This window comes from Elephas maximus, chromosome 22 (genome assembly GCF_024166365.1).
Source record: "Elephas maximus indicus isolate mEleMax1 chromosome 22, mEleMax1 primary haplotype, whole genome shotgun sequence".
In the NCBI taxonomy this organism is placed as follows: Eukaryota; Metazoa; Chordata; class Mammalia; order Proboscidea; family Elephantidae; genus Elephas; species Elephas maximus.
Genome location: NC_064840.1, coordinates 52,966,876 through 52,993,733, shown reverse-complemented (window position 1 = coordinate 52,993,733; position 26,858 = coordinate 52,966,876). Strand labels below are relative to the sequence as shown.

The 26,858-nt window shown below is 46.4% G+C and overlaps 1 protein-coding gene across 2 annotated transcripts in view; it reads right to left on the bottom strand.

Moving 5' to 3' along the window:
- Positions 1-26,858, bottom strand: part of GFRA2 (GDNF family receptor alpha 2) — a 110,457-nt gene that overhangs the window by 60,883 nt on the left and 22,716 nt on the right. For both annotated transcript variants that reach the window (XM_049865867.1, XM_049865868.1), the window contains one exon: positions 8,751-9,105. In XM_049865867.1, the coding sequence (XP_049721824.1) occupies positions 8,751-9,105 (355 nt within the window). The remainder of the gene's footprint in view (positions 1-8,750; positions 9,106-26,858) is intronic.

Genomic DNA, 26,858 nt, shown 5'->3' with positions numbered 1-26,858 from the left:
TTTCAATGGATGATTTTCCAGAAGTAGACCACCAGGCCTTGCTTTAGGCAGTGCCGCTGGGTAGAATGGAACCTCCAACCTTTCCGTTACCAGCCAAGCACATTAACTGTTTGCACTACCCAGGGACTCCTTCAACCTTAGCAAAAAAGGTTTTATTCAGAAATGTGGTGATTTCTTTACCGCCTGGCACTCCTGAGCACGGCACTGCTCTGAAATGGATGCAGCCACTGGATTCTGAGCTCTTCTCAAGGCCAGGCAGGCTCCTCAGTGAGGTTTACCTGTCTATTGCCCATGAAGGGGCTGCTCTCCAGTGCCACCAGAGACCTGGTACTAGCAGAAAAGAATTGGGATTTCAAGAAAAACTGAGGGAAAATGCTATCACTTAATTTATAATATGGCTCTATTTCCATTACAGAAGAAATAAACACAGAGTCTTACCATTAGACTGTAAGTGCCATGAGGGCAAGGACCTCTACCAGGCCCCAGCAATGACTGGCTGGCTTCCATCTGGGTATGTATTCTGCCCCTCCCACACCCATGGCAGGCAACATTACTCAATCACAGCCCTCTTTGCTACTGATCCAGGAGGTTGGTTCATAATCCCTTCTCTAGGCAGCTACTCTGAGCTGGTCATTTAGAGAAGGCAGAGGTTCTTAAGATTTTGAGGGGATCAAGGAACGCTTTGCAAATCTAATGAAAGCATTGAGTTTCTCTCTAGAAAATACACACAAAACTGAGTATAATTTCAAGATTTTTAAGAACCTCTTCTTTACAGGAAGTGAAGGTTTGGAAGCCCCACAGCCCATCTGTTGTTGTTAGTTGCCATCAAGTAGATTCTGACTCATGGCGACCCCATATGTGCAGAGTAGAACTACACTCCCTAGGGCTTTCAAGGCTGTGAATTTTCAGAAGCAGATTGCCAGGCCTTTTCTTCTTCGATACCGCTGGGTGAGTTCAAATCATCAACCTTTAGGCTAGTAAACAAGTCAAAACATTTGTGCCCTCTTGGGTTTATGCAAATAAGCATTTGCTGCCATTAGAGATAAGCTGCTAAAAGCATCCATCACTGTTCTCTGTAGAATCAAAAAGAAGTTGAGGGACAGCCTCAAAGAGCCAAGAATCAAAACCCAGGCCTGCTCACCCACGCTGTCTAAAGATAGTGGACACTCACCAAGCCAGACAAGCATTTGCTAGAAGGACTCCTTCCCACTCTGAGGACAGCCTTGCAGGGAGGGGGAGCCCAACTCCTCCTGCCTTGCTAACAATCCTCTGGACGAGGACCTTGTCCACAGCACTAAAGGACCCAGGCTGCCAGGGTAGCCCCAAGTTGCATCTATTTAAATACATCCTCAGCACCCAGAGGTTAAATTACAACCCAGAATATGGCACTGGGCCAACAAGGAGCTATTTATACACTATACGCTCTCAGCAGACCAAAAGAAATAAGGCATTTCAGTAGGCCTCATCCAAACGAGGCCTTGAAGCGACACAGTTGACAACAGGACAACAGAACTACCCTTCCCACAACCCTCCAAAAACCACTTAAGAAAAAAAATTTTAGGTCATCCTTGCAATGAGTGTAACCTGAGAGGGTGGAAACTAAGAGATTGTGCTTTAAAGAAAAAAAAGTAGGTCGTGGCCCACTGGGGGGCTAGGGCGAAAAAATTCGGCCAAATTCTATGGATCCATTCCAAGAGGTTCTCTGGGGTTTCCAGACTTCTTGTCAGAAGACTTTTAAAGGAAAAGCCCTCTCGGCCTTCCCTAGATCCTTCATTAGCTTATTAAGCCTATAGCTCTAAAGGCTCATGGAATATGAATCAGAGCTTGGTCTCTGGGGATGCAACTTCAAAACGAGTCAGAACTATGGGTAGAGAAGGGAGCTTCCAACCACTGACTCCTTCAGTCACTGACTCCAAACTGATCTAGGTCCAAAGGGTGAATGGAGGATTCAGAAGTGCTTCCAATAACCCCCAGGACCCAGCAAGGAAATATCCTTGTTTAATTGAAGGCTTCTGCAAAACCCAGATCAAAGAAAGCCTCGAACACTTTATCGTAGTGACATTTAATAAGACAGCACAACGGAGTTTGTTAAATATCACACGGGTGATGTATTAGCCTTGCCACTAGGTGTGCCTCATAGCAAATCAATGGACTTGCTTTAATGCAGTGCCAGGTTAGGTAAGCTCTGATGGAGCTGCCCCCCAAGAATCCTGGGCCAAGATTCACTCAGCAAGAAGCAAGAAGCCTGAGCACAGCTGGGCCAGCTACCCAAGCAGAAGGAGGTTGTAGAGGGGGATCGTGGGCCTGGCTAAGTCAGGACTGGGCACTACAGCACTGGACCACAAGGCATGTTCTGGTGCAATGCCCAAGGTTGAGGGCCCCGTTCCCAAAGTTCAACTCCAAGAGAGGCTTTTCCATGACCTTCATCAAGGCCAGCTTCATTCAGTAAAGATCCAGGAAAGGAAGGTCTGGGGGGTGGCTCTCCCATTTTCAAAATAAAGATCACCTGTGACACTCACCCTGGCCAACTGGCAAGAAAAATGTAAACGAGGAGGAAGCCAGACCTGGAGATGGAAAGATGAGCATCCCTTCCCAGGGCAGGATGGAGTGCCCCTTCCCAGAGCAGAGGCTTCTGTTCTCCAGATGCCCCTCTCAAGCCACCCGTCAGCCCCCTGGTACTGACAATAAGGACCCACAGGGCCACATGGGCTCTACCATGTACATTGGGGAGAGAAAAACATGGGTCAGGAAGTCAGGCCTGCAAGAGCATAAAAAGAAGGCAGCTCCTCTCCTTCTGGCCTGCTCCATGGAAGAGACTGGGAGAAAGGTCTTTCAAATACACCCTCCCACACAATCCAACCTGAGAGGCTTCTCTGGTCATTTCCTCTTATACCAGAGCTCATCTTTCCAGTAATTTAATCTCAAGTGGAAAAGGTAGGAACAGGGGGAGAAGGCAGGCTGGAAAACTACTTCAGAAGAATCAGAACCATAGAACTGGAAGGGTCCTTGAAGACAAATTGATGGAGTATACTTGCTTGAGCAATGAAGAAACTGAGGTCACAAGGAGTGAAATGGGCCATCCAGGGCCATTTGGGAGACCAGGAGCAGAGCAAGGAGACAAGACAGGTCGCTTGGCTCCAGGGCTACCACAGTGAGCACCTCCATTGGCCACCTGTCATCTCTGTGTGTTTGTCTCCACCACATCTCTCCCAACCCGTCCCAAACCTCATCTCTAAGCCACAGGCAAAGCTCTCTAAATGGCACTTCACCATGCTGTGATACTTCCCCAGGCTCCTACCAGATTCATCCTAAACACAGGTTCCACCCTAATTCGTTTCCTACCACTTCCAGGATCATACTTTAAAATTGCATGTGGATGAGCATGATGGGTGGGATAGGAGTTAGGAGGAGGTGGGATTGGAGGAATACCCTGGTTCTAGATCAGGAGCTCACCCAGCCATATCCTGGAGCAACTGGAATTTCCTACTCATGACCCCAGGCCTCACAAAGTGAATCATGCGCATAATTCAATGATCTAAGAGACACAGCACTTTTTATAGGCCTTGAAGTTGCTGTTGTTTAAATTCATATCCCAAAGCCTGGAGCCTGCTGCTTGACTCAGTGCCTCTCGGAAACTATCAACCCTTCGCTCCCAGGATTCCTCAGTCCTTGACCCTCCAATTACCTGGCCTTGTTTAAACACTTTTCTGGTTCCATGATGTGAAGTTTATCACTTAAGTCTCCTGTTCTAAGCTTCTACCACCACTAGGCTAAAAAAAAAAGTAAAAATACCTCTATCTGAGGATTGGACTGGACTAAAGGACTATAGGATAGAAAATGATACTGGTGAGGAATGAGCTTCTTGGACCAAGTAGACACATGAGGCTATGTGGGCAGCTCCTGTCTGAAGGGGAGATGAGAGGGCAGAGGGGGTCAGAGGCTGGCTGAATGGACATGAAAATAGATGGTGGAGAGAAGGAGTGTGTCTCATTAGCGGGAGAGCAACTAGAAGTATACAGCAAGGTGTATATAAATTTTTGTATGAGAGACTGATTTGATTTGTAAACTTCAACTTAAAGCACAATAAAAAAAAATTTTTTTAAATACCTCTGTCTCTTCAAACAGACCTTCTCTAAGCCACTGTCTTAGTTATCTAGTGCTGCTATAACAGAAATAACACAAGTGGATGGCTTCAGCAAACAAGTTTATTCTCTCACAGAGGCTAGAAGTACGAATTCATGGTGTCAGCTGCAGAGGAAGGCTTTTTCTCTCTGTCAGCTCTGGAGGAAGGTCCTTGTCATCAATCTTCCCCTGGCCTAGGAGCTTCTCAGGTGCAGGGACCCAGGTCCAAAGAATGCACTCTGCTCCCAGCATTGCTTTCTTGGTGGTATCTCTCTCTGCTAGCTTCTTTCTTCTATATCTTCCATATCTCAAAAGAGATTGGCTCAAGACACAATCCAGATCTTGTAGATTGAGTTCCACCTCATTAACATGACCTGTTGCTAATCCCATCTCATCAACATCATAGAGATAGGATTTACAACACATAGGAAAATCGCATCAGATGACAAAATGATGGACAATCACAATACTGGGAATCATGCCCTAGCCAAATCGATACACATATTTTTGGAGGACACAGTTCAATCCACGACAGCCACCAAGTTCACCTACTCCAAACTCTCCTATTTCACTCAGGGCCACAGACCCCTTAGAAGCCACACTATATTATTCCTTCTTAAAATGATGCTGTAAAGAAAATGGAAATCTTCACAACTGGACCAATAAACAACATTATGGAGAAAAAAATCAAAGCTGTCAAGGATTCCATTCTACTTGAATCAATAATCAATGTCCATGAAAGCAGCAGTCAAGAAATTAAATGACGTACTGCATTGGGCAAACCTGCCACAAAAGACCTCTTTACAGTTTTAAAAACCAAAGATATTACTTTGGAGACTAAGGTGTGTCTGACCCAAGCCATTCTCTTTTCAATCACCTCATATGTATGCAAAAGCTAGATGATAAAAAAAAGAAGACAGAAGAAGAACTGACGCATTTGAATTGTGGTGCTGGTGAAGAATACTGAATATTGGATGGATGGCAAGGACTCCCAGGAGAACAAACAAATGAGTCTTAGAAGAAATACAACCAGAAGGCTCCTTTGAAGCAAGGGTGGTAAGACTTCGTCTTGCTTACTTTGCATACATCATTAGGAAAGACCAAGCACTAGAAAAGGACATCATGGCTGTTCAAGAAGAAGGTCAATGAAAATGAGGAAAACCCTCAATGAGATGGACTGACACTATAGCCTCAACCAAGGACTCAAACATGCCAATGATCATGAAGATGGTACAGGATCGGGCAACACTTCACTCTGTTATTCATCAGATCATCATGAGTTGAAGCTAACTCCGTGGCAACTAACAGCAACAAAACAATGCTGATTAAGGGGGTACTGACATTCATGCCCTTCCTTTGCTCAGTTCTCCTAGTTCAGACATCTGAGGGGTGCTTGACTCCAGGATTCCCGTTGCCAGGCTCCCTGCAGTCATCTGGCTGTTGGGTGCTCCTCGCCTACACAAATTCATGGGTTCCTGAGAGCTCCAGGCTTGTCATCATTCTTCGATTTGGACTCATTGCTGGATCCTCACTGGCTCCTGTAAAGGCCTGGTTCCTTGTCCATGCATGCTGTCATTCCACGCACACTGGGTAAGAGCCGCCCTGACAGAGTCATGTTACCATCAGAACAAGAAGGTGACCAAGTGTTCCCAATTGCCCATTTCTTACCCTCCTTTGTCTTGACCAGACTTTAATCAGGCTCCTCTCCTTCCGACCTCTGCTTGCCTCCGGCCTGAACAAGCCAACAACTAAGAAAGTACAATGTGCCCCCTCATCAGCTTCTCCTGGGAATCAGCTGACCACAGCCGATTTTTCCCATCAGACCCTCAGTGGTCATTCCCCTTGCATATCCAACTCCTGCCTAAAAGGTCCTGCTAATCTCTGTATGCCCCTCCTCATCTTAAAAGAGAAGCTTTTTTCTGTTTGATTCTGAGATACTTGCAGATTTTGGAGATCTCTGAGATCAAAGAGTTCTCCCTGTTGTAATAGTCTTTCTTTCTGAATAAAGCCTCTCCCTATCTAAGTGTAAGGAGCCTGGGTGGTCCAAGCAGTTTGCGATCCACTGCTAACCTAAAGGTTGGCAGTTCAAACCCACCCAGTAGCGCCATAGAAGAAAGCTTCCTTAAAGATTACAGCCAAGAAAACTCTACAGAGCAGTTCTACTTTGTAGCACATGGGATTGCCATCAGTCAGAATTGACTCAACAGTTACAGGTTAAGCTTGGTTATTTAAGTCCAAATTTTTGTCTGACAGAGAGAACGTGTCCCGATATAAGAATTACTATGCTCCCTTCTATCATGTTTTGGGAATCATGTGGACCATGAAGTTTCCCCTTTATCCTCAGCTACCAGGATACTCAGAGCTCAAGCTCAGTAACTCTGCTCATTACACTGTTGCCACATTTGCTACCCCCTCCTTTTTAGGGCTCAGCTTCTATTTCTAGCCATTCCATTGTCATACACATAGTTTTATTTCAAATTGCCTCAATCAGTTTTTGTAAGCACCAAGTTGTATTTTCAAGTAAGCAAAAGAGAAAAGCCTACCTTCTTCACAAAGCTTTCCCTGAGCCCTGCAGCTAGCTCTTGGGGATCCGATCCCTTCTCTGAACTCTAGCACCATGTGTTTTCCAAACCACAAAAAGAAGCATTTCCCCTTCAGGGTACATGCAGGCGCTAGTTCTCCCATATTACATAGAAACCCTCCTTCATCCCACGTTGCTCTGCTGTCACTGTCCCCTGTCTACTTTCCTTCTCAAGAAGGTGACTTATACCCATTGTCTCTACTTCTGCCCTCCCTGATACTCCTTGGTCCTCTGCAATCTGGCTTCCACCCTCCACTCCACTCAAAGTGGTCACAGAACCATCACCAGAGACTTCCAAACTGCCATACTCAACGCAATGCACACACACCCCACACAATGCACACACCACACACACACACTCACTGGTCCTCTGTGAGGCACCATGTCTCCACCACTCTCTCCTCCAGAAACCCCTTTCTCTTCTGGTTTCTGGGCCTACTCTCTCCTGGTTGTCTTTCCACTTCCCCAGCATCCTCTCTCAGGCTCCACTTCCCGTGCCCATCCCTTAAGCACTGGAGTTTCCTGTTGAGTTCTGCCCTTTCTGTTCACACCAATGGGTTCACTTATCACCAAACACAGAGGAGGCCCAAATCCATAGGTGTCTCCAGCCTAGACTTCCTCTTGGGCTCTACCAACCCTCCATAACCATTTCATTCACTCCTGCGGCTTTCATCACCAACGAAGTGCCCAACAACTCCCAAACTCATCTCTCTACTCCAGCCTCTTTACTGAGCTCCAGAGCCACATGTCCAAATGCTCTCCAGACCTTGCCATGGGGATGCCCCACAGGCACCTCAAATGCATCACATCCAACACCACCCCTACTGAATGGCTCATCACCCCATAGTTATTCAACTAGGAAACATGGCGGTCACTATTAACATTTTCCATTCAACTAAGGTTTACAGAGTGCTCACCATGTGCCAGGTTTACGTGCAGAACTAGGATGTGGAGTTAACAAAATGGAAATGGTCTTGCCTTGAGGGAGCTTTTAGCCAGTCACCCAGTCCTGTCAATTCTACTGACCAATCATCTCAAAAATGATCTACTTTTCTCCACCCTGACAGGCACTACATTTTGTCCAGGCCAGTATGCAATAATGGAAAGAATGCAGTGTTAGACTGAGTGATCTTGGGAGAGCATCACGTTTACCTATGATTTCCAGGGATTAGAACTGCGCATTACACACAATAGGGGCTCAATATATGCTTAACAAATAAATAGGGAAAAAATGAGGATTACAAAGTAAATTTCAACTCACTACAACAAAAACAAAATTTAAAAAAATAAAACTTTCCTAATACTTAGGCCAGATTTATTAAGCATTTAATATATGCCAGGCTCTGTGCTAAACTTTTCATGCATATTATATAATCTAATCCTCACAATAACCCTGTGAGGTAGGTTATTTTACTCCCATTTTACAAGTTAAGGGATGGAGGCTCAGGAAACTTTTTAAAAACTTGCTCAAGTCATCTAGCTACTAAGTGGGGAAGTCGGGTTCAAATCCAAGACTGTCAGACTCCAGAGCCCATGCTTCACCCAAATGCTTGCCTGACTCAGCTCTCACTTTGGAATGAGCTGCCTCTTTGATTAACAAGGGCCACTTCCCTGATAGCCACATGACCTCTGTTGGAATAGTAGGTGGGGATTCCTTTAGAAGTGGAATTAAATTGGTTGAAGGTCCCTTCTTACCCCAAGGTTCTTTTGATTTTAAATTAAAAGCTTGGGTGTTCATCTCAGTTTCCCTCACAGTGCTTAGCATAAGGCTGGGCGCATAGGAGGCAAACAATCAGTGTGTGCTGAATGAATGAACGGACTGATGAATGAGTGAATGGGTGGATGGATGGATAAATGAATGGATGATAACTGAGTTTGCACATGCCCAAGTTAGTTTTAACTCTTTTTGACACTCTTTTTCCTGGGTTGAGGGTCATAATCCAATGTACCCCAGAGAAGGAAGAACACCACCCAAGCAACAAGGTCACCTGCCTGCCAACACCTTTCAGAGCTGAGCAGGTAGCGGAACAGGGGGCGGCGCTCTTACCGGCACAGGTGGTCAGTCCGGCACACACTGCGGAGGTCCAGGCAGTTAGGCTTCTCCTTGTCCTCATAGGAGCAGCTAGGCAGGATGGTCTGCCGGCGGCGCTCAGCACACGCCTGGTCTTGGCAGGAGCAGAAGAGCATGCGGTAGGTATACTCGCTGGGCACACGGTCGAAGAACTGGCGCAGGGCCTTGTGGCACTTGCGGCGGTTGCAGCGCTCAGTGGGTGAGATCTCGCGGTTGCAGATGGAGATGTACGAGGAGCGCAGCTTCTTGCAGTTGTCGTTCAGGTTGCAGGCCTTGGCAGCATCCAGGCAGTGGTTGCTCTTGGCGCTGACCACCGGGTCTGCCCCTGTCCCTGGAGGAGGAAGGAAGAGAGCAGTTCAGAAGCCCGCACAGGCACAGTGGAGAACACAGCTGCCCACGTGCTGGGGGACACCTCCTACTCTTCAACATACTTTCAGGGACTGCTCTTTGCCTCACTCTACTCATCTGTAAAATGGGGATAATTTAATAGGACCTACCTCATAAGGTTGTGGTAAGGAGTAAATGAGTTAATGTACAGGTCCATAAAGTGCTTAGGACAGTGCCTGGCACAAAGTAAGCTATATATATGGTGAACTATTATGATGATGATTATTAATCCAAAGTCTTAATTAAAATGTACCACAAGCCTAAAAGGCAAGCAGCTAGGTATGAATGGCCCCATTTACAAATGTGAGAAATGGGCAAATAAAGTGACTGGCTCAAGATCACACAACTAGACAGCAGCTGAGCCAAGACTGGCCCCCGGGGTCCCTGAGCTACTGCCCTGTTGCTCCTCAGACTGCACACACTGCACCTCCAGCAGCACGCTGGAGAAGCTTAGAATGAGACAACTCTTCATTACAGGATCTTCAGCATCCCGGGCCCCAGGGTACAAAATGCCAATAGCACCACTACCACCATCCTCACCCCCACCATTGAGATACCAAAACTGCCCCACATGGCTCAAAAAACCCCCTCAGGGTGGGCAGGAAGGCGCCCTGGTTAAAGCAATCGGCTGCTAACCAAAAGGTTGGCAGTTCAAACCCACTAGCTGTTCTGTGGGAGAAAGATGTGGGGTCTGCTTCCACAAAGATTTTCAGCCTTGGAAACCCCATGGAGAAGTTCTACTCTGTTCTAAAGTGTAGCTATGAGTTGGAATAGACTTAACGGCAGTTGAGTTTGAATTTTTTTTTTTTTTTTTTTTTTTGGCCGGGGAGGCAGGGTACCACTGCCACCTGTGGAGAAGCACTAAAAACGAAGCACTGGGCTAGGAGTCCCAGCAGTGTCCCGGCAAGGCTAAAGCACAGCCAGAACTCTAACAGGGCCCATCGCATAACCAACCAAAGGGCAGGGACGCTGGGACTTTGGGGCCAGTGCCATGACCTCTGAATTCTGTGCCACTGCCCTTGAGCGTCGAACAAGTAGGATTCCCAGCAATCACGTTCCCTCTGTGATGGCTGCCTCCACCCCACAAGTCACAGTTGTTCTCGGCGGGGCGGGGGGGACATGGCCCAGGGACCACCCAGTCCCACCACCAGCCAATGTCCACCTACAGTGCACCACTTGGCTGTCCTGATGACAGGCAGAAGAGAGGGAGCAGGAGTTCAGCCTGCAAGTGCCTTCCTGAGAGGTTCTAGTAGAGCTGGATGGGAGCAGCATCAGGACATCATCTAATTCAGCCTCTTTATTTTACAGATAAGAAAACTGAGTCCTGGAGTGGGCAAGTGGTTTGCCCAAGGTCACCCAGACCACTGCTAGCAAACCTGAGCCAGCACCAGATCCCAGATCAGCACCACGGTGCACCAGGGAGAACCATCGGCTTAAGATCTAGGCTGACCTATAACCCTTTTATTCATTCTCCATCAACCCAACAAAGGCTTTTCAATATTTACTGAGCCACCCTCCATTCAAGGTCACAAAAGGTGGCAGGAAGGACCCAGTCAGAAACCATGCCTTCTCTCCCACCAGTTAGCCCAGGCGAGGAGCTAACTGATTCAGCCAAGGTTTTGAATCAGTTCAGAACAGTTCAGTAACTACTGATGTAAATGAGGCCAGTATGCATTCACTGCATAGCAACCAAATCTGATGCCCTTCAGATCTTGATCCAAAGTAGAAAATAAACAGCGGGGCCCTGCTCAAAGATGGCGGCTGACTGTGCCACTTTGAATGTGTGTCACTCTCCACAGTCCTGCCAATAATCCAGTCTCCCGCTTCAACTCCTGAAACTTTCAGAATCCATGCGGGAGACTGTATTATTGGCAGGACTGTGGAGAGCAACACAAATTCAAAGTGGCGCAGCCCACCGCCATCTTTGAGCAGGGCACTGCTGTTTGTTTCCTAAACAAACAAACAAAAAAAAAAACCCAGTGCCGTTGAGTCCGTTCCAACTCAAAGCGACCCTGTAGGAAAGAGTAGAACTGCCCCATAGGGTTTCCAAGGAGAGCCTGGTGGATTCGAACTGCGGACCCTTGGGTTAGCACCCGTAGCACTTAACCACTGCGCCACCAGGGTTTGTTTCCTACTCAGGTCAAAATCCTACTGGCAACAGATTTGATTGCTATGCAACAGTACCCTGCCCTTTATGTAATTTATGTCGGCAATTATTGAGCCGTTCTGAACCAGTTCGAAGCCCTTTTTTCCAGCACACAGTTCCTCATGCTCTGATCTCTTGATTTAAAGAGCTATCAAGCCTCACCTCTGCACAGTCCTCTGCTAGGTGTTGTGTTGGATATAAAAGTGTATTCTACCCTCAGAGAGCTCACAAATCTAGCTAGGAAACTAAGAGGCAATACAGCAGAGCGGTCAAGGCTGGGCCTTCTAGAATTGAATCATCTGAGTTCAACTTCTGGCTCTTCTACTAAGTAGCTGTGTAACCTGAGGAAAGTGACTGAACCTTTGCAGCAGTTTCCTTGTCTGTAAAATAGTACCTACCCCATAGAGTTGTTGTGAGCATGAGTGCAACAGTTCATAATCCTTTTCTCTCTTCCACATAACAGTTTTGCCCTGTCTACTGGACCGTTCCCATATGCTATTATACTGCCACTCTAAAAAAAAGACCTCCTTGTGACCATACACTCCCCTCAACATACCACCCCATTTTTGCTGCTCCCCTTTAAAGTAAGATGCCTCAAACAAGTTGTCTGTCAAACAAGTCGTCTGTCCCAGTTGTCTCATTTTTCTCCTCCCATTCTCTCTTCACCCCACTCCAGCCTGGCATTTGCCCCCACCTCACCACAGAAAGGCCTTTTGTCAACAGTCGGAAATCCTCAGGTCTCATCTTACCCAGCCCATCGGCAGCATCTGACAGTCGATCACTCCCTCCTTCCTCAACCCCTTTCCTCACTTACTTCCCACTTCTTTTACTTCCTGCTGCCTCCCTGGGCTCTCCTTCTCAGCCTGCTTTGCTGTTTGCTCCTCCTTTCCCCAACTGCCCGGCACTGGGGTGTCCTGGGCCTCTGTCCACCTCTTCTCTCTCTGCACTCACTCCCTAGGGATCTCATCATGTCTCACAACCTGAAATACCACCACCATGCTGTTCACTCCCACACTTATATCTCCAGATTAGACCTCTCCCCTGAACTCCAGATGCTTCCATCCAACTGCCCACTTGACAACACTACCTGCAGCTCAGACTTAACATGTCCCAAACCAAACCCCTATTTCCCCCCAAGCCTGTCTCCTGCCCCACCACCCCCAGTCTTCCCCACATCCTTCCAGTTGTTCAGGCCAAAAATCTTGGTGCTTCCTTGACTCCTCACCCCTACATGCACCATGTTGGAAAAACTTGGAAGTCCTACCTTCAAAGTATATCCAAAATCCAGCCACTTCTTACCACCACCCCTGCTACCACTGTGGTCCAGGCTGCCACCATTGCTTGCCTAAACTATTGTAAGAGCCTCCTTGCTGGTCTTCCCACTCTGTTCTCACACCCCAACCCTGCCCTACGACATCACACAGCAGCTGGAGTGGACTTTCCAACACCTAAGGCAGATCTATCACTCCTAGGCCCCAAATCTTCCCAATATCATGCAGAGCAAAGTCCTCAGCAAGGCCTACAAGGCTCTACATCTGCACTGCCCGTGACAGTCACAGCTCGCCATTCGTGGCTACTGAACTTGAAATGTGGCTGGTCTGAAATAAGAGGTTCCAACAGATTTTGAAAATCCACAGCAAATTTTGAATCTTAATAAGAAAAAGAATGGAAAATATCTCATTAATCATTTTTTACCTTGATTTACATGTTGAAGTGATAATATTTTGGAAATGTTGTATTAAACAAAAGTATATTCCTAAAATTAATTTCACCTGTTTTTCTTTGTTAATGTGACTACTAGAAAATTTAAAATTACACATACAATGCATATTGCATTTAAATTAACCAGCACTGCTCTATGGCTGAGGCTCTATGACCTGATCCCCTCTACTTCAGATCTTTTTCTCCTACTACTTTTCCCCTGGGTCACTCCATTCCAGCCACACTTGCTCCTCCTGGAACATATGAAACATGGCCTGACCCCAGGGCCTTTGTACTTGCTGTTCTCTCTGACTGGAAGGCTTCCCCGAGCCCCATAACCACCGTGCTCATTTCTTCCCTTCTCTCAGGTCTCTGCTCAAATGCTACCTTATCTGTGAATCCTTCCTGACCACCCCACACATGATAACAACCACCTCCCCTCATTCCCTTTGCTCCTCACCCTGAGTTATTTTTCCCACATGCTCACTGTCATCTGCCACACTGGATATTCATTGATGTGTTTGTGTTTATCAAATATAAACTCTATGAGAGCAGGAGCTTTGCCTGGTGTGCTCACTGCTGTATCCACAGTACACAGTACAGGATCTGGCACAAGGTAGGTACTCAATAAATACTTGATGAGTGAAAGAATAAATGTACTTAGAACAGTGTATAGTTTATGCTAACTGCTCAATAAATGTTAACAAATATTATTAAGGAAGCAAAGCTCATACTGAGGAGGCAACCTCAGTCAATATGGAACTATATACAGTGAAACCTGTGAAAGCCAGAATTCGACAGGACCTGCCTTGTTATTGAATATGCCTTGAATAACTGCAAGTTATTCACCTCCGACAGGGTGCAGTCTTACCATTTTTTTATCAGACGCTTTAGTGGAAAATTTGGGCTTAGTGGAAAATATTCTAGTTTTCCTTCTCTGATAGATTTCCCCCTCACACAGGTTCTGGGTTTTGCAGGTTTTACTGTATAATCAAGTATTGATATGGGGCACAGTCCAGAAGTGGAAGATGGAGGATGATCGACAAAGACTGAGCCACCCATCCCAACACCTTGCCTAGCCAACAACAGCCCATAAAGGCAGAAAGAGAGAAGTTCCCTCTTTTGTTGTTCTTAAAATAAAAGAGAAATTAAGGCCTAACCGTTCAATTAACAACTCTTTATCCAGAGCCTATTAAGCACGCTGGTGGCCCAGTGGTTAAGGGCTCCACTGCTAACCAAAAGGTCGGCAGTTCAAATCTACCAGCCACTCCTTGGAAGCCCTATGGGGCAGTTCTACTCTGTCCAGTAGGGTCACTATGAGTCGGAATTGACTCGACAGCAATGGGTTTGGTTTTTTGGTATTATATGCCTGTGGAAGAAAGGCCTGGTGACCTGCTTCCGTAAAGATTACAGCTCAAGGAAAGGGATCTGATGAAGTCCAACACCCATTCATGATAAAAACTCTCCACAAAATAGGAATAGAAGCAAAATTCCTCAGCATAATAACGGGCATTCATACAAAGCCAACGGCCAACATTGTCCTGAACGGAGAGAGTCTGAATGCATTCCCCTTGAGAACGGGAACTAGACAAGGATGCCCTTTATCCCCATTCTTAGTCAACGCTGTGCTGGAGGACCCAGCCAGAGCAATTAGGCTAGGAAAAGAAATAAAGGGCATCCAAGTTGGTAAGGAAGAAGTAAAAGTGTCTCTATTTGCAGATGACATGATCTTATACACAGAAAATCCCAAAGAATCCACAAGGAAACTACTGGAACTAATATAAGATTTCGGCAAAGTATCAGGATACCAGATAAACATACAAAAATCAGTTGGATTCCTCTATACCAAGAAAAGAGAACTTCGAAGAGGAAATCACCAAATCAATTTAAAAAAAAAAAAAAGATTACAGCCAAGAAAACCCTATGGACTAGTTCTACTGTGTAACACATGGGTTACCATGAGTTGGGGGCTGACTTGATGGCAGCTAACAACAACGTCATCTGCCTGGGTAGTACAAACAGTTAACGCACTCAGCTACTAATGAAAAGGTTGAAGATTTGAGTCTACCCAGAAGTGCCTTGGAAGAAAAGCATGGTGATTTATTTCTGAAAAATCAGCCACTGAAAACCCTAGGTAGTACAGGTCTACTCTGACACCCATGGGGCCACCATGAGTTGGAATTGACTTTACAGCAACCGGTTTTTGTTTTGTTTTGTTTTTACTGTGTGCCAGGTACTTCCTCAGACAGTGGGATTATAGCCCTAATTGAGACATAGCTAGGGACACAAAGGAGTAGGCAACATCAATGCAAAGCTCCGTGTCGGGGAGGTACAGTGTGCTGTAGGGGTACAAAGGAAAACATTATGCCCAGACTTGGGGGGACAAGGCAGGCATCGGGGAGGCAGTGGCATCTTTGCTGAAACCTAAAGGATGAGTAAGAGGAAGCAAAACAAGCAGAAAAGGCGTGCTGGCAGAAGGAACAGCAGGGACAATGGCTGGGAGGAACTGAGAGCAATTCAAGATAGCTGGAGAGAGAGACTGAAAGAGGGGATGTCCAGAGATGCCAGTGGGAGCTAAACAAGGGTTAGATAAATGCAGAGCCCTGTCGCCACATTAGGGCGTTTGGCCTCCCAAGCAGTTTCCACAACTGCTGCCCAACCATTTTGCAGACTCAGGCTAGGACCTACGGATGCCTGTCTACCCGCGGGCTATTCTGGGGAGACTGCCTCTGCAGGAAGGGCTCTCCCAGCCAACCAGGTTGTTCTTTCGCATTCAGCACACCTGTCAGGCCGGCTGGCTAGCAGGAGGGAACGAGAAGCAGCTTAAGGCCGAGAAGCAGCTTAGGGCCGAGGTGGAGGAGAGAGGCTGCCGGAGAAGGACTCCAGAGAGGAGCAGGGTGACAACAGCAAACGGGAACAGCAGCTAATTTAGGCCTGTGGCTGCTTTTAGGTTCCCCAGGTGCTCTGTTCCCGCTCCTCTCAGCATGTTCCTGAGCTAATGCCGGTGTAATTATAGCCTCAGTTGCTTCCATTTGGAGCTTGAATAGTGAAAGCTTTTGCTAGGGGGTGGGAAATGTAAACCCCTAGGCCAAAACTTGGTAAATTTCCTAGGAAAAAATCAAGAAATGCAGCAATAGTAACAGCAATCGCCTAGTTGCCAGGAAGATGCCCCCTCTGGTACCACTGAGTGAGAACAGTGGGCGAGTGGGCCCGATGACAGCCCCGCTCCACTGTGGAGGAAGGCCCAGGAGCTTGCCTGCATCCTGGCTCTCTCTCCAGGCCCCTTCTCCAAGCAGGCCTCCCACATATGGATTTCATCGAAAATGAGGCAGTACTGTAAGGGCTCAACACAGAGCCTGGCACATATAAGCAATCAGTAAAATGTACCTCACACAACATGCTCATGGGTGCGCTGGTGGGAAAGGGCTGACTGAGTGGCCCTTTTCTCACTCCATCCCACTGCCTGTCTGTCTGAAATTCAGGCTCCTCTCTCAGGTGCTGAAGGCTTTTGTTTTCATCTTCCACAATCCCCGCTGAGGAAGGGAAAGAAAGTGGGGATTTCCAAGCACAGACCCCACCTGACAGGATCCCTCACAACTCTCACCTGGCCACAGTTACTGGCCCCTGAACTAAGATGCCCAAACGGCAGGTACAAGGGGTTCAAGAAGCCTAGACCCCATCCCTTCCCACACAGAGATCTGAGGCCGACAGACCTGAAAGGGACTTAGGAGCTACAGTCACCCCAGGTCTGGGCTGAACTGGGAGAGTGTGTCCCACCCTGGCCCTCTCTCCAGACACATGTTCCCTTGCCTTCTCCTCTTGAGTCTCCCAGGCCCGCTGAAGGGAGGCTCAATGGGCCAGACCTGTTCAAGGAGTAAATGGTAAACAGCTGCCCCAGGGAGTGTGACTAGGGACTTTACAACACTTGGCACTTTCCAAAGCCTTAGTGAATTCAACCTCTCAACCCCTAGGAACACATTTTGGCTTCATTCTACCCTCCCTTTTCCCCATCCCACCGACGCTGCAAGGGGGAGCACAGTGAGAGGGGGCGGGCAAGGCTTCACAAACACAAGTTCCAACCTAGCCTCCCACATTCCTTCCACCCCCACTCCCACCCCAGCCAAGACTCCCCCAGTCTCTCCTCTTCGCTCCTGGTGTGCTGCTCCCTTGAGGCAATGCCCCATCTATACCATAAGACTGCCTGAGAGTATGTGAGTATCTCGTCAATCTGATATTCTTTAAATATCTGGTTGACATTTATATTGGGCTGGGTTTACCAAAGAGCTGTCCCTGGGTGGAGCAAACAATTGAGCACTCAGCTACTAACCGAAAGCCTGGAGGTTTGAATCCACCCAGAGGTGCCTTGGAAGAAAGGCCTAGCAATCTACTTCCAAAAGATCACAGCCATTGTACACTCCATGGAGCAGTTCTACTCTGAACCACATGGGGTCGCCATGAGTTGGAATCAACCCGATGGCAATTGGTTTGGTTTTACTAAACAACCGGCACTAGAGTACCACCTATATAATTTCGACCATATTCCAAGTACCACCTATCTATATATTTGATTAATTTTTCTTTAAATTCTTTAATTCTTAAATGAAATTTTTTAATTTCTTAAACTGATTCCCTTAAAAATTTCAATACTGGCCTATTTGTCTTAAGTGATAGCATCTATGCCAGCTCTGTATTTTTGAACATTAAAATGCATTGCTATTAAAATATAAGTATCCATATGTCCCATCTCCCATTCTGCCAGCAGTGTGCATGCCAGTCTAGATGCATGATTTAAAGCAGTAAATGTTGGTACACTTGCGAATCACTCAAAAAGCCTACTACATACAGCTGCACAGGCCCCACCCAGACCTACTCAATCAGGATCTCTGTGGCTAGGGCCCAAGCACCTGGATTTAACAAGCTCCCTAGGATTCTGGTGCCACCTTGAAAGGTATGAGGGCCAATGACTTGGAGCAGAGGCTGAGCCGCCCATGGCCCGCTCTCCGCACAAACACATCCCACCCAGCACACACCTTACCAAATCCACCCCCAGCAGTTTGCGGCCCCCTGAGCATGCCCCTGGTGGGTTAACACCCCACCCAACCAAGGGGCTCATCAAACAGGCCTCTCCCTGGGGGAAGAGGAGTAAGGTACTAACGGTTTTGAAATACTTCCAAGCCAATGGGGTTTCAGCTTCCCTTCTTGCCTTCCAGCAATTTCAAAGCTGGTCACATGCCTCTAATCCCATCTCTGGCTGCAGAGCCTACACTGAGCCCCTGTACCAAGTTCTAGAGCGCCACCACTCAACTGGGAGTTGGAAAACCTGGGCCTTAATTTTGCCTCTGCCTCCAACCAGAGACCCAGACAAAAATCTCTGTCCTCTCTGGGTCTCATTTTAACCATTTCCTCTCCTGAAAAAATGAGCGGTTTGAACTTAATGGTCTCCTACATTTTGTAACGCTCCTGCCTACTCCCTAGACACACAGTGCATGGACTCTGGGGACTTGGTTCCTGTTGTTAGGTACCATCAAGTCAGCTTCAACTCACAGCAGCTTTATGTATAAAGAAACGAAACATTGCCCAGTCCCACGCCATGCTCACAATCTTTGCTACGTTTGAGTCCATTGTTGCACCCACTGTGTATTTTGAGTACCTTCCAACCTGAAAGGCTCATCTTCCAGCACTACATTGGACAATGTTATCCATAAGGTTTTCATTGCCTAATTTTTTGGAAGCAGATCACCAGGACTTTTTCCTAGTCTATCTTAGTCTGGAAGATACATTGAAACCTATCCACCATGGGTGACTCTACTGGTATTTGAGGTACCAGTGGCATAGCTTCTAGCATCATAGCAACATGCAAGCCACCACAGTACAACAAACTGACAGACACGTGGTCACCGAGGGCTTAGAGGGACTAGAAAATCTCCCCTTGTCCCACCCCACTCCTACAAGCCAGAACCACAGGCCAATCATCACACTCCCTGTGAAAACGCACACAGCATGGATTTACCCAGCAGCACACACGTACCCACAGTGCTTTCGACCACACCTGCCTCATCCACCCCCAGCATCCATGTCCCTGTCTGTTAATAGTCAAACTGTCAGTTGTCAGTCAACAAATATTTTCAAGCACCAACTACATGCCAGGTCCTAGAAATCTGGCTGTGAACTAGACAGAGTCTTTGATCTCCAGGGTCTTTTATTCTGGTGAGAGGAAGACTGGTATTGAACTTATAAACAAATAAGGTAATTTCAAGTATCGGTAAATGCTTAGAAGACAATAATATAATGGAATTCAGAAGAGAGGGACAAAGAGGAGGCCAGTTATAAGATGGTTGCAGTAGCAAATGGAAGATGGTGGTGGCTTGGACTGGGGTGCTGACTGTAGACATGGTGGAAAATGAGCATATTCTGCCTATCATTTAGAGATAAAGCCGACAGGATGGGCTGGATATGGAATAGTAAGAAAGATAGAAACCAAGGAAAACTCATAGGTTTTCAGCCTAAGCAACCAGGCGAATGGTGGCATCATTTCACAAAATAGGAAAGACATCAAGTGAAGAAAGAGGGGCAGAACTAAATCAATAGTTTAGTTTTCAATTTAAGTTTGAGATGCCTATTAGCTATCCAAGTGGAAATGTTGACAGGCAGAAGAATAAATGAGTCTGCAGTTCAGGAAAGAGATCTGGGCTAGAGACATAAAATTGAGCATAATTAATATCAGAGGCTATTGAAAGTCACGACTAAATGAGGGTGCCTAGGCTGAAGGTGAAAATAAAGAACAGATGAGGAGCTAGACAGAGCTCTGTGATTTAGTGGTGCCTGCAAAGGAAACTGGAAAGGAGTAGACCATGAGGTGGGAAGAAAATCAAGAAAAGGTGGTTTCATGCATGCCAAGAGGAGAGCTTCAAACATGAGGATGGTCACGTAGCTCAACCATGTATACAAGACTAAACAGGCACATTAGCCCGGAGGCAAGGACAAGAAGGCAGGAGGGGACAGGAAAGCTGGATGAATGGAAAGGGGAACCCAAGGTCGAGAAGGGGAGAGTGTTGACACATTGCAGCGTTGGCAACCAATGTCACAAAACAATATGTGTATTAATTATTTAATGAGAAACTAATCTGTTCTGTAAACCTTCACCTAAAGCACACACACACAAAAAAAGAACACACACACACACAAAAAAATGAGGATGGTCAACTGAGCCCAGGTTGTTCCAAAGGAGCCAAAGAGTGAGCAGGGAGGCAATTAACAACGAGATTTAGAATAAACAAACCCTAACCGGCTGGATGGGGAAGACAGGAAGGGCAGGTACACAAAGGGAGGGGTCAGGAGAAGAGATTGCCGGACACTGTCCACCCCAATATCACCTCCACACCTCTGGCACCTATCAGGTCATCCCCAGGCCCTCCCTGGGGATTCATTCACTTTTACAACAAATACTTAACTGAGCATCCACCATGTGTCAAGCATTGCTGGAGAAATGAACAAAACTGGCAAGGTTCCTACCCTCCTGGAGCTTACATTCTAGTGCATGTGAGAGATTATAATGAAGTAACAAGTGAAAACTTTCCCCTTTGTCTGAGGCTCTTGAGATTGACAAGTCTCCCTGCTCACAACTGGGCTGCTGAATAAGAGCAGGGCACTCTGGTCCAGCAGTGGCTTGGGAGCTGGAGGACCCAGCAGGGTCACCAATTAGCAGAGCAAGCTTGCACAAGTTATGTAATCTCTTTGAGCCTTGTTTTTCTCATCTGCAAAATGTGAATACGACACCCCTCACTCTGCCTACACACAGAACTAAGCTAAAGATTAAACAAGATAATATAGATGAAAATGCCTCATACGGTCCCTAGCCCATAGTAAATTTTCAATAAATGCCTGTTTAAAAATGTGTTACCTGGCTGGGAAGATCCCCCTTTCTCCATTCTCCCACCTTCACACTGCCCCGCTAGTAGAAGAGGCCATCCTGTGTGCCCCTTGCCCCAGCCTGTACAACACTATGCCCCCCCACCAAAAAAAATAGAAGAGTACACAGCTTCTCCCTCCATGAGCAAGAGGAGAACTTCAGAGGACCCTCTGTCCATTTAGAAGGCCTAAGAGAGCAGGCGTCATGGGACTGGCCTCAGGGGATCCTTTTCACTAGGAGTGGTGGCCAAGGGTCCCATTCCACCTAGCTTGAAGCCATACCTCAGGTTCCCAAAGAGGTAATCAGGCCAGTCACTGCATGCCTAGCCTCTCAGTCCTCTCAGTCACCACTCAAAACCCAGGGATCTAACAGGGCCCAAACCCTCCTTCCCTACTGCTCTGTATGTCCAGGAGCTCCCACTGCTCCCACCCTCTCAAGCCTTCCCCTGGCAATCCTAGTCCATTATCAACAAGCTCCCTGTATCCTCAACTGTCTCTCTGAACTCTGCGCTCACCTTCCTGCCCTTACCAGAACCTGGTCAGCCCTAACACAACACGGTGGCCACCATAACACTCTCCAGGGGAGGCCATATTTTTGGAAGCAGGCCAACCATCCAAAAATCTGTTTGATGAGTAGCAAATTCACTGAAGACCAATTTTTAAAAAATCAATGTAGGTGCTTCTGAATATTATTTTCTATTTTGTCAAATTTTAACCACTTTTAGAATTTTTTCTCCAAAGGGCTTATTAGCCTTAAATTTGTGGTTCTAGCAATTAAATTTTTCATTTCATTATTTCGCATTTGAAGGGATGTTTTTCAGCACTTTTGAGTGCTCTCACATCCTTTTAAAGGTAGTTTTTATTTTTTCACATGTTTTAGGATTTTTACTATTCTACACCAACTCCCACAATGGCACATCAGCTTTAATTTTGTATTTACAACTAATAACCAAGATTGAAGCATTTAATATTGATGTCATTGACCTAAATCCTTCCTCAGCACTTTTTATTTATGGGGAATGGACAAAGGATTTGAGGTATCATAAGCTAAAAAAAAAAATTTTCTAATTGTGCTTTAGATGAAGGTTTACAGAACTAATTGGTTTCTCATTATTGTTTTGTGACATTGGTTGTCAACCTCAGAATGTGTCAACACTCTCCCCTTCTCAACCTTGGGTTCCCCATTTCCATTTGTCCAGTTTTCCCTGCCCCCTCCTGCCTTCTCATCCTTGCCCCTGGGCTGGTACGTCCATTTAGTCTCATATATATGGTTGAGCTATGCGTATTACTGTCTGTTTTGTGGACCTGTCTAATCCTTGGTTAAAGGGTAAACCTCAAGAGTGACTTCAGAACTGAGTTAAAAGGGTATCTGGGAGCCATACTCTCCGGGTTTCTCCAGTCTTTGTCAGACCAGTAAGTCTGGCCTTTTTTTTGTGAGTTTGAATTTTGTTCTACATTTTTTTTCCAGCTCTGTCCAGGACCCACTATTGTATTCCCTGTTAGAGCAGTCAGTGGTGGTTGCTGGGTACCATCGGGTTGTGCTGGACTCAGTTGGGTGGAGGCTGTGGTAGTTGTGGTCCATTAGTCCTTTGGACTAATCTTTCCCTTGTATCTTTGGTTTTCTTCATTCTCCCTTGCTCCGGATGGGGTGGGGTCAATGGAGTATCTTAGACGGCCACTCATAAGCTTTTAAGACCCCAGACACCATTCACTATGGTTGGATGTAGAATATTTTCTTTATAAATTATGTTTTGCCAATTGAGCTAGATGTCCCACGAGAGCATGGTCCCCAGCCTAGACAATAGATAAGTGGTAACTCTGGTGAAGAGTAAGACATTAAACAATACTGGGGAAGTCAGCACAACTTGACCAAGGCAAAGTCTTTGAAGCTTCACAGACACATCCAAACTCCCTGAAGAACCAAATTACTGGACCAAGAGCTGGCAACCATGGTCTTGGGAGACATCTAGCTCAACAAGCTAAAATTTTGTTTGCTAATTGTAAAATATGTTTTTCTTACTGTAAGAAGTCTAGATCGACTCATAGCCTCCAAAAAAAAACTAGTATTTCTTTCATTTCATGTCTGAGGACCATTCACCAAAATCTTGGATGACTGACCTCAGGGCCCAGGGGTGGTGGCATGGCCTTCTTTCTTATTACCATTTCTGACCCATTTCTCCTGCCTCAAACACCCTGGCTCCTATGAAATTCGTGCCACCAAATCTCCCTCTTCCTTTTCAGGGCTGTCATCTGCTGACCCAACCATTCTCCTTTCTCTGTAATCATTTCACACCTGGATCACTATCCTCCTTTCCACCCCTGTCCTGGTATCATTCCTAGTGATTTCCATGCCAACAAGGATGATCTGTGCAACACAGGACCTTTAGGTTCATCTGCCTTCTTGCCTCCACTGATCTCTTTTGTTATACCTCAGCTCCCTACCACCCTGGCCATACCCTTGTCCTTGCCTTCACTGACAACTACATCACCCCTGAAATACCGACATGAAACGTCCCAAGTTCTGACCACCATACCTTCGTTTTCCAGCTCCCGCTCTGATACTCCCACTCAAGCAATTCCCCAGCCTCACCTACACCTCTAATCCACTGACCCAACCACTTGCTCCCTCTCAATCATCCTCCCCACCCCCATGTCCTCATGTCCCTCCTCACCCAGCTTAGACTTCCTGGCTTCCGTTACCACCCCTCTCATGCAAATACCCTTAACTTCTCAGCCCCTCTCTCCTTCTACCATACTCACCAACCAACAACCCTAGTTAAACCAAACTACCCTCCAATCCTGGGCCTGCACCTGAGCAGCTGAATGTCACCAGAGAAAAACACATGACCAGGCTGCCTTACCTCACTTTAAATCCCCAACTTCAAGTCTCAAATGCCATTTTAAAATGGTCGTTTCACATTTTCTTCTCCCTCTGTCTCCTTTCCTCTTGTTCTAAGCTGATTACTTTACCTCATACTTTTGGAGGAAATAGAAGGTTTGGGCAGATACTCATCTTCCCACCAAGGCAGTGACCAACCAGTCTCACCCACAGACCCAGCTCTGCCTTTTCTATGTTACTAGGAGGAAGGGTCCCTGCCCCTCTCAAAGGCCAACCTGCCACTTATGCCTTGGACTCATTCCTTCTCACCAGCTCAAGGACATCACTCCTGCAATTACCCCTTCTCTCCTCCAAACTTTCAAATCTCCCTCTCTAATCAATCATTCCCAACAGCATTCAATTGTGCCCTGTTATTGCCTACCTTAAAATAAAAAACAAAACTTCCCCTTGACCCCACATCCCCCTACAGCTGCCACTCTATTTCACTGTTCATAGAAAAACTTGAAAAAGCTATCTATGGTTGCTGTTTTCACACTCTCACCTCACATTCTCTCACTGATCCTCCCCAAATTAAGCTTCCAACCCCATCACTCCACTAAAAGATATTCCAGTCAAGATCATTAATGACCTCCATGTTGCCAAATCCAATGGTCACTTCTCTAAACTTATCTTACTTAACCTCTCAGAGTCATTTGACACAAATGACCACTTCTTCTTCCTTGAAAGCATACTGCTCTTGTCTTCCCTGACTTTCCTCACATGGTTTTTCCCTACCTTTCTGTCTTAGTTCTCAGTCTCCTTTGCTAGCTTTCCTCCTCTGCTTGGAGAGCCTCGGCCTTCCTCTCTTCTCTGTCTATACATTCTCCCTAGAGTACCTTGTTCAGTTCCAGGGCTCTAAATACTATCTATATGCTGATGACTCTCAATTTGTATTTCCTTGACCCCCACCAGAACTCAGGGTTTACTTCTAACCTTCTACTTGGCATTTCCAAGTTGAGGTCTAATTGGAATCTCAACCCGAACGTGGCTGAGAACTCTTGATTTTTGCACTCCCCCCCCCCCCCGCCCATTGCCAAACCTGTTCCTTTCCTCTCTCCATCCTAGTAAATGGCATCACTGTTGTTCATGCCCCAAACATCAAAGTTATCTTTAATTCTAGCCTCCAACTCAACCTCCAAAATATATCCCAAATCCAACCATTCCCTCCATCTCTCCTCCTATCATCCCTTGCCTGGACCACTGCAACAACCTCCTAACTGGTCTCCCTGCTCCCACTCTTACCAGTATTTCTTCCCTCCCCATGATCCATCCTTTACAAAGTACAATAGTAATCTTTTTAAAAGTATAAATCATCCTTTGCTACTCAACTGTAAAATCCCCCAAAGGTTTCTCATCACTCTTAAAACCCAAACTCCTTAACTTGGTCTATAGCGTCTTGATGATCTGGCCCCTGCCACCTCTGCGCCCATCTCCCATAACACCCCCTCCACCTCATTCCCTGGGTTCTAGCCACAATGGCCTCCCTTAACTCCCTCCCTCTACCATGTGTGTCCCTACCTGGGGACTCTTCCCTCTGTCATACCCCTGATAAACACAAATTTTGTTTTTTTCCAGTGGACTCGACCTTTGTATGTATGTGTTTTGGGGCTTCTTTCAGTCTGGAGGTTATTTCTTTAAACTCTAGACATTTAGGTGTCCTCTCTGCAGAAGGAGTGTTTGAGAGTGAGTGTGTGAACCAAACCAAAACCAAACCCGTTGCCGTCAAGTCAATTCTGACTCATAGTGACCCTATAGGACATGGCTAGGTCCTTCTTGTGATTCATATTTTGGCTAAAAGTCATTTCTTCCAGAGGCATTCCCAATCGAAAGTTGCCACCAGTCACCTTTGGATCACCATCTTATTTTAATTCTCTACTTAGCATTCATCACTATCTTACATTTTAAATTGTCTGCTGGCTTGTTTTCTGTTTTTTATTCTGTCTCTGGCCAATGGAACATAATCTTCATAAGAGTGCAAACTCCTCTGTCCCATCCACTGGTGTAGCTGCAGCACCTAGAACAGGGCAGGGCATACAGGGGTGCTCAGTGAATATTTGGAGATGAGTTGATCCCTGGTGGTGCAGTGGTTAAGCGCTACAGCTGCGAACCAAAAGGTCAGCAGTTCGAATCCACCATTCACTCCTTGGAAACCCTATGGGGCAATTCTACTCTGTCCTATAGGGTCACTACGAGTCAGAATTGACTTGATGGCAACGGGTTTGGTTTTGGTTTGGTTTGGTTCACACACACACACTCAAATACTCCTTCTGCAGAGGGGACACCTAAATGTCTAGAGTTTAAAGAAATAACCTCCAGACTGAAAGAAGCCCCAAAACACATACATACAAAGGTCGAGTCCACTGGAAAAAAACAAAATTTGTGTTTATCAAGCAAAGATGGCCTTCCCATCTTCTAGTGGCCCCTCTGTATTCATCCCTGTACCACTATCCCCAGAGCTTCCCTAAGAGATGAGAAAAGAGGACTGAGGGTGGTGAAGGGTAATGGCTGAGACTCTGTTCTGAGACAGGGAAAAGCCACATCTCCCTTCTACTTTCTCACTCAGGCTTTCTCCCTCCCTCACTTCCTTCCTTCCCTATCCATTTGCAGACAGGATGTCACTACCAAAAACTCATAACCACATCCACAATATACCACCCCCTACACACTTTTTTTTTACACACAACCACCATGCCCCCACACCACACACACACACACACACACACACACACACACACCCCACATGTACCAGGCACACTTGCACTCCCCACCTACACATACACACACACACTCATCCTCACAGATGAGAACTCTTGTCACAGACATTTTCCTTTCCACACACTCCCATGGGGTTAAAGGAATAAGTTGAGAGTTACGGTTAGAGGAAAATTTCTAGTCCAATTACTCAAATCCTGTTTTATATCAGGATAAACCAGAATGAGTACAGTTAATGGTTAAGCCAGGAAAGCACCCTGCAAGAGCATCATACACCAAAAAAAAAAAAAAATGTCTTCAAGTCACTTCCAACTCATACCAACCCTACAGGACAGAGTAGAACTGCCCCCAT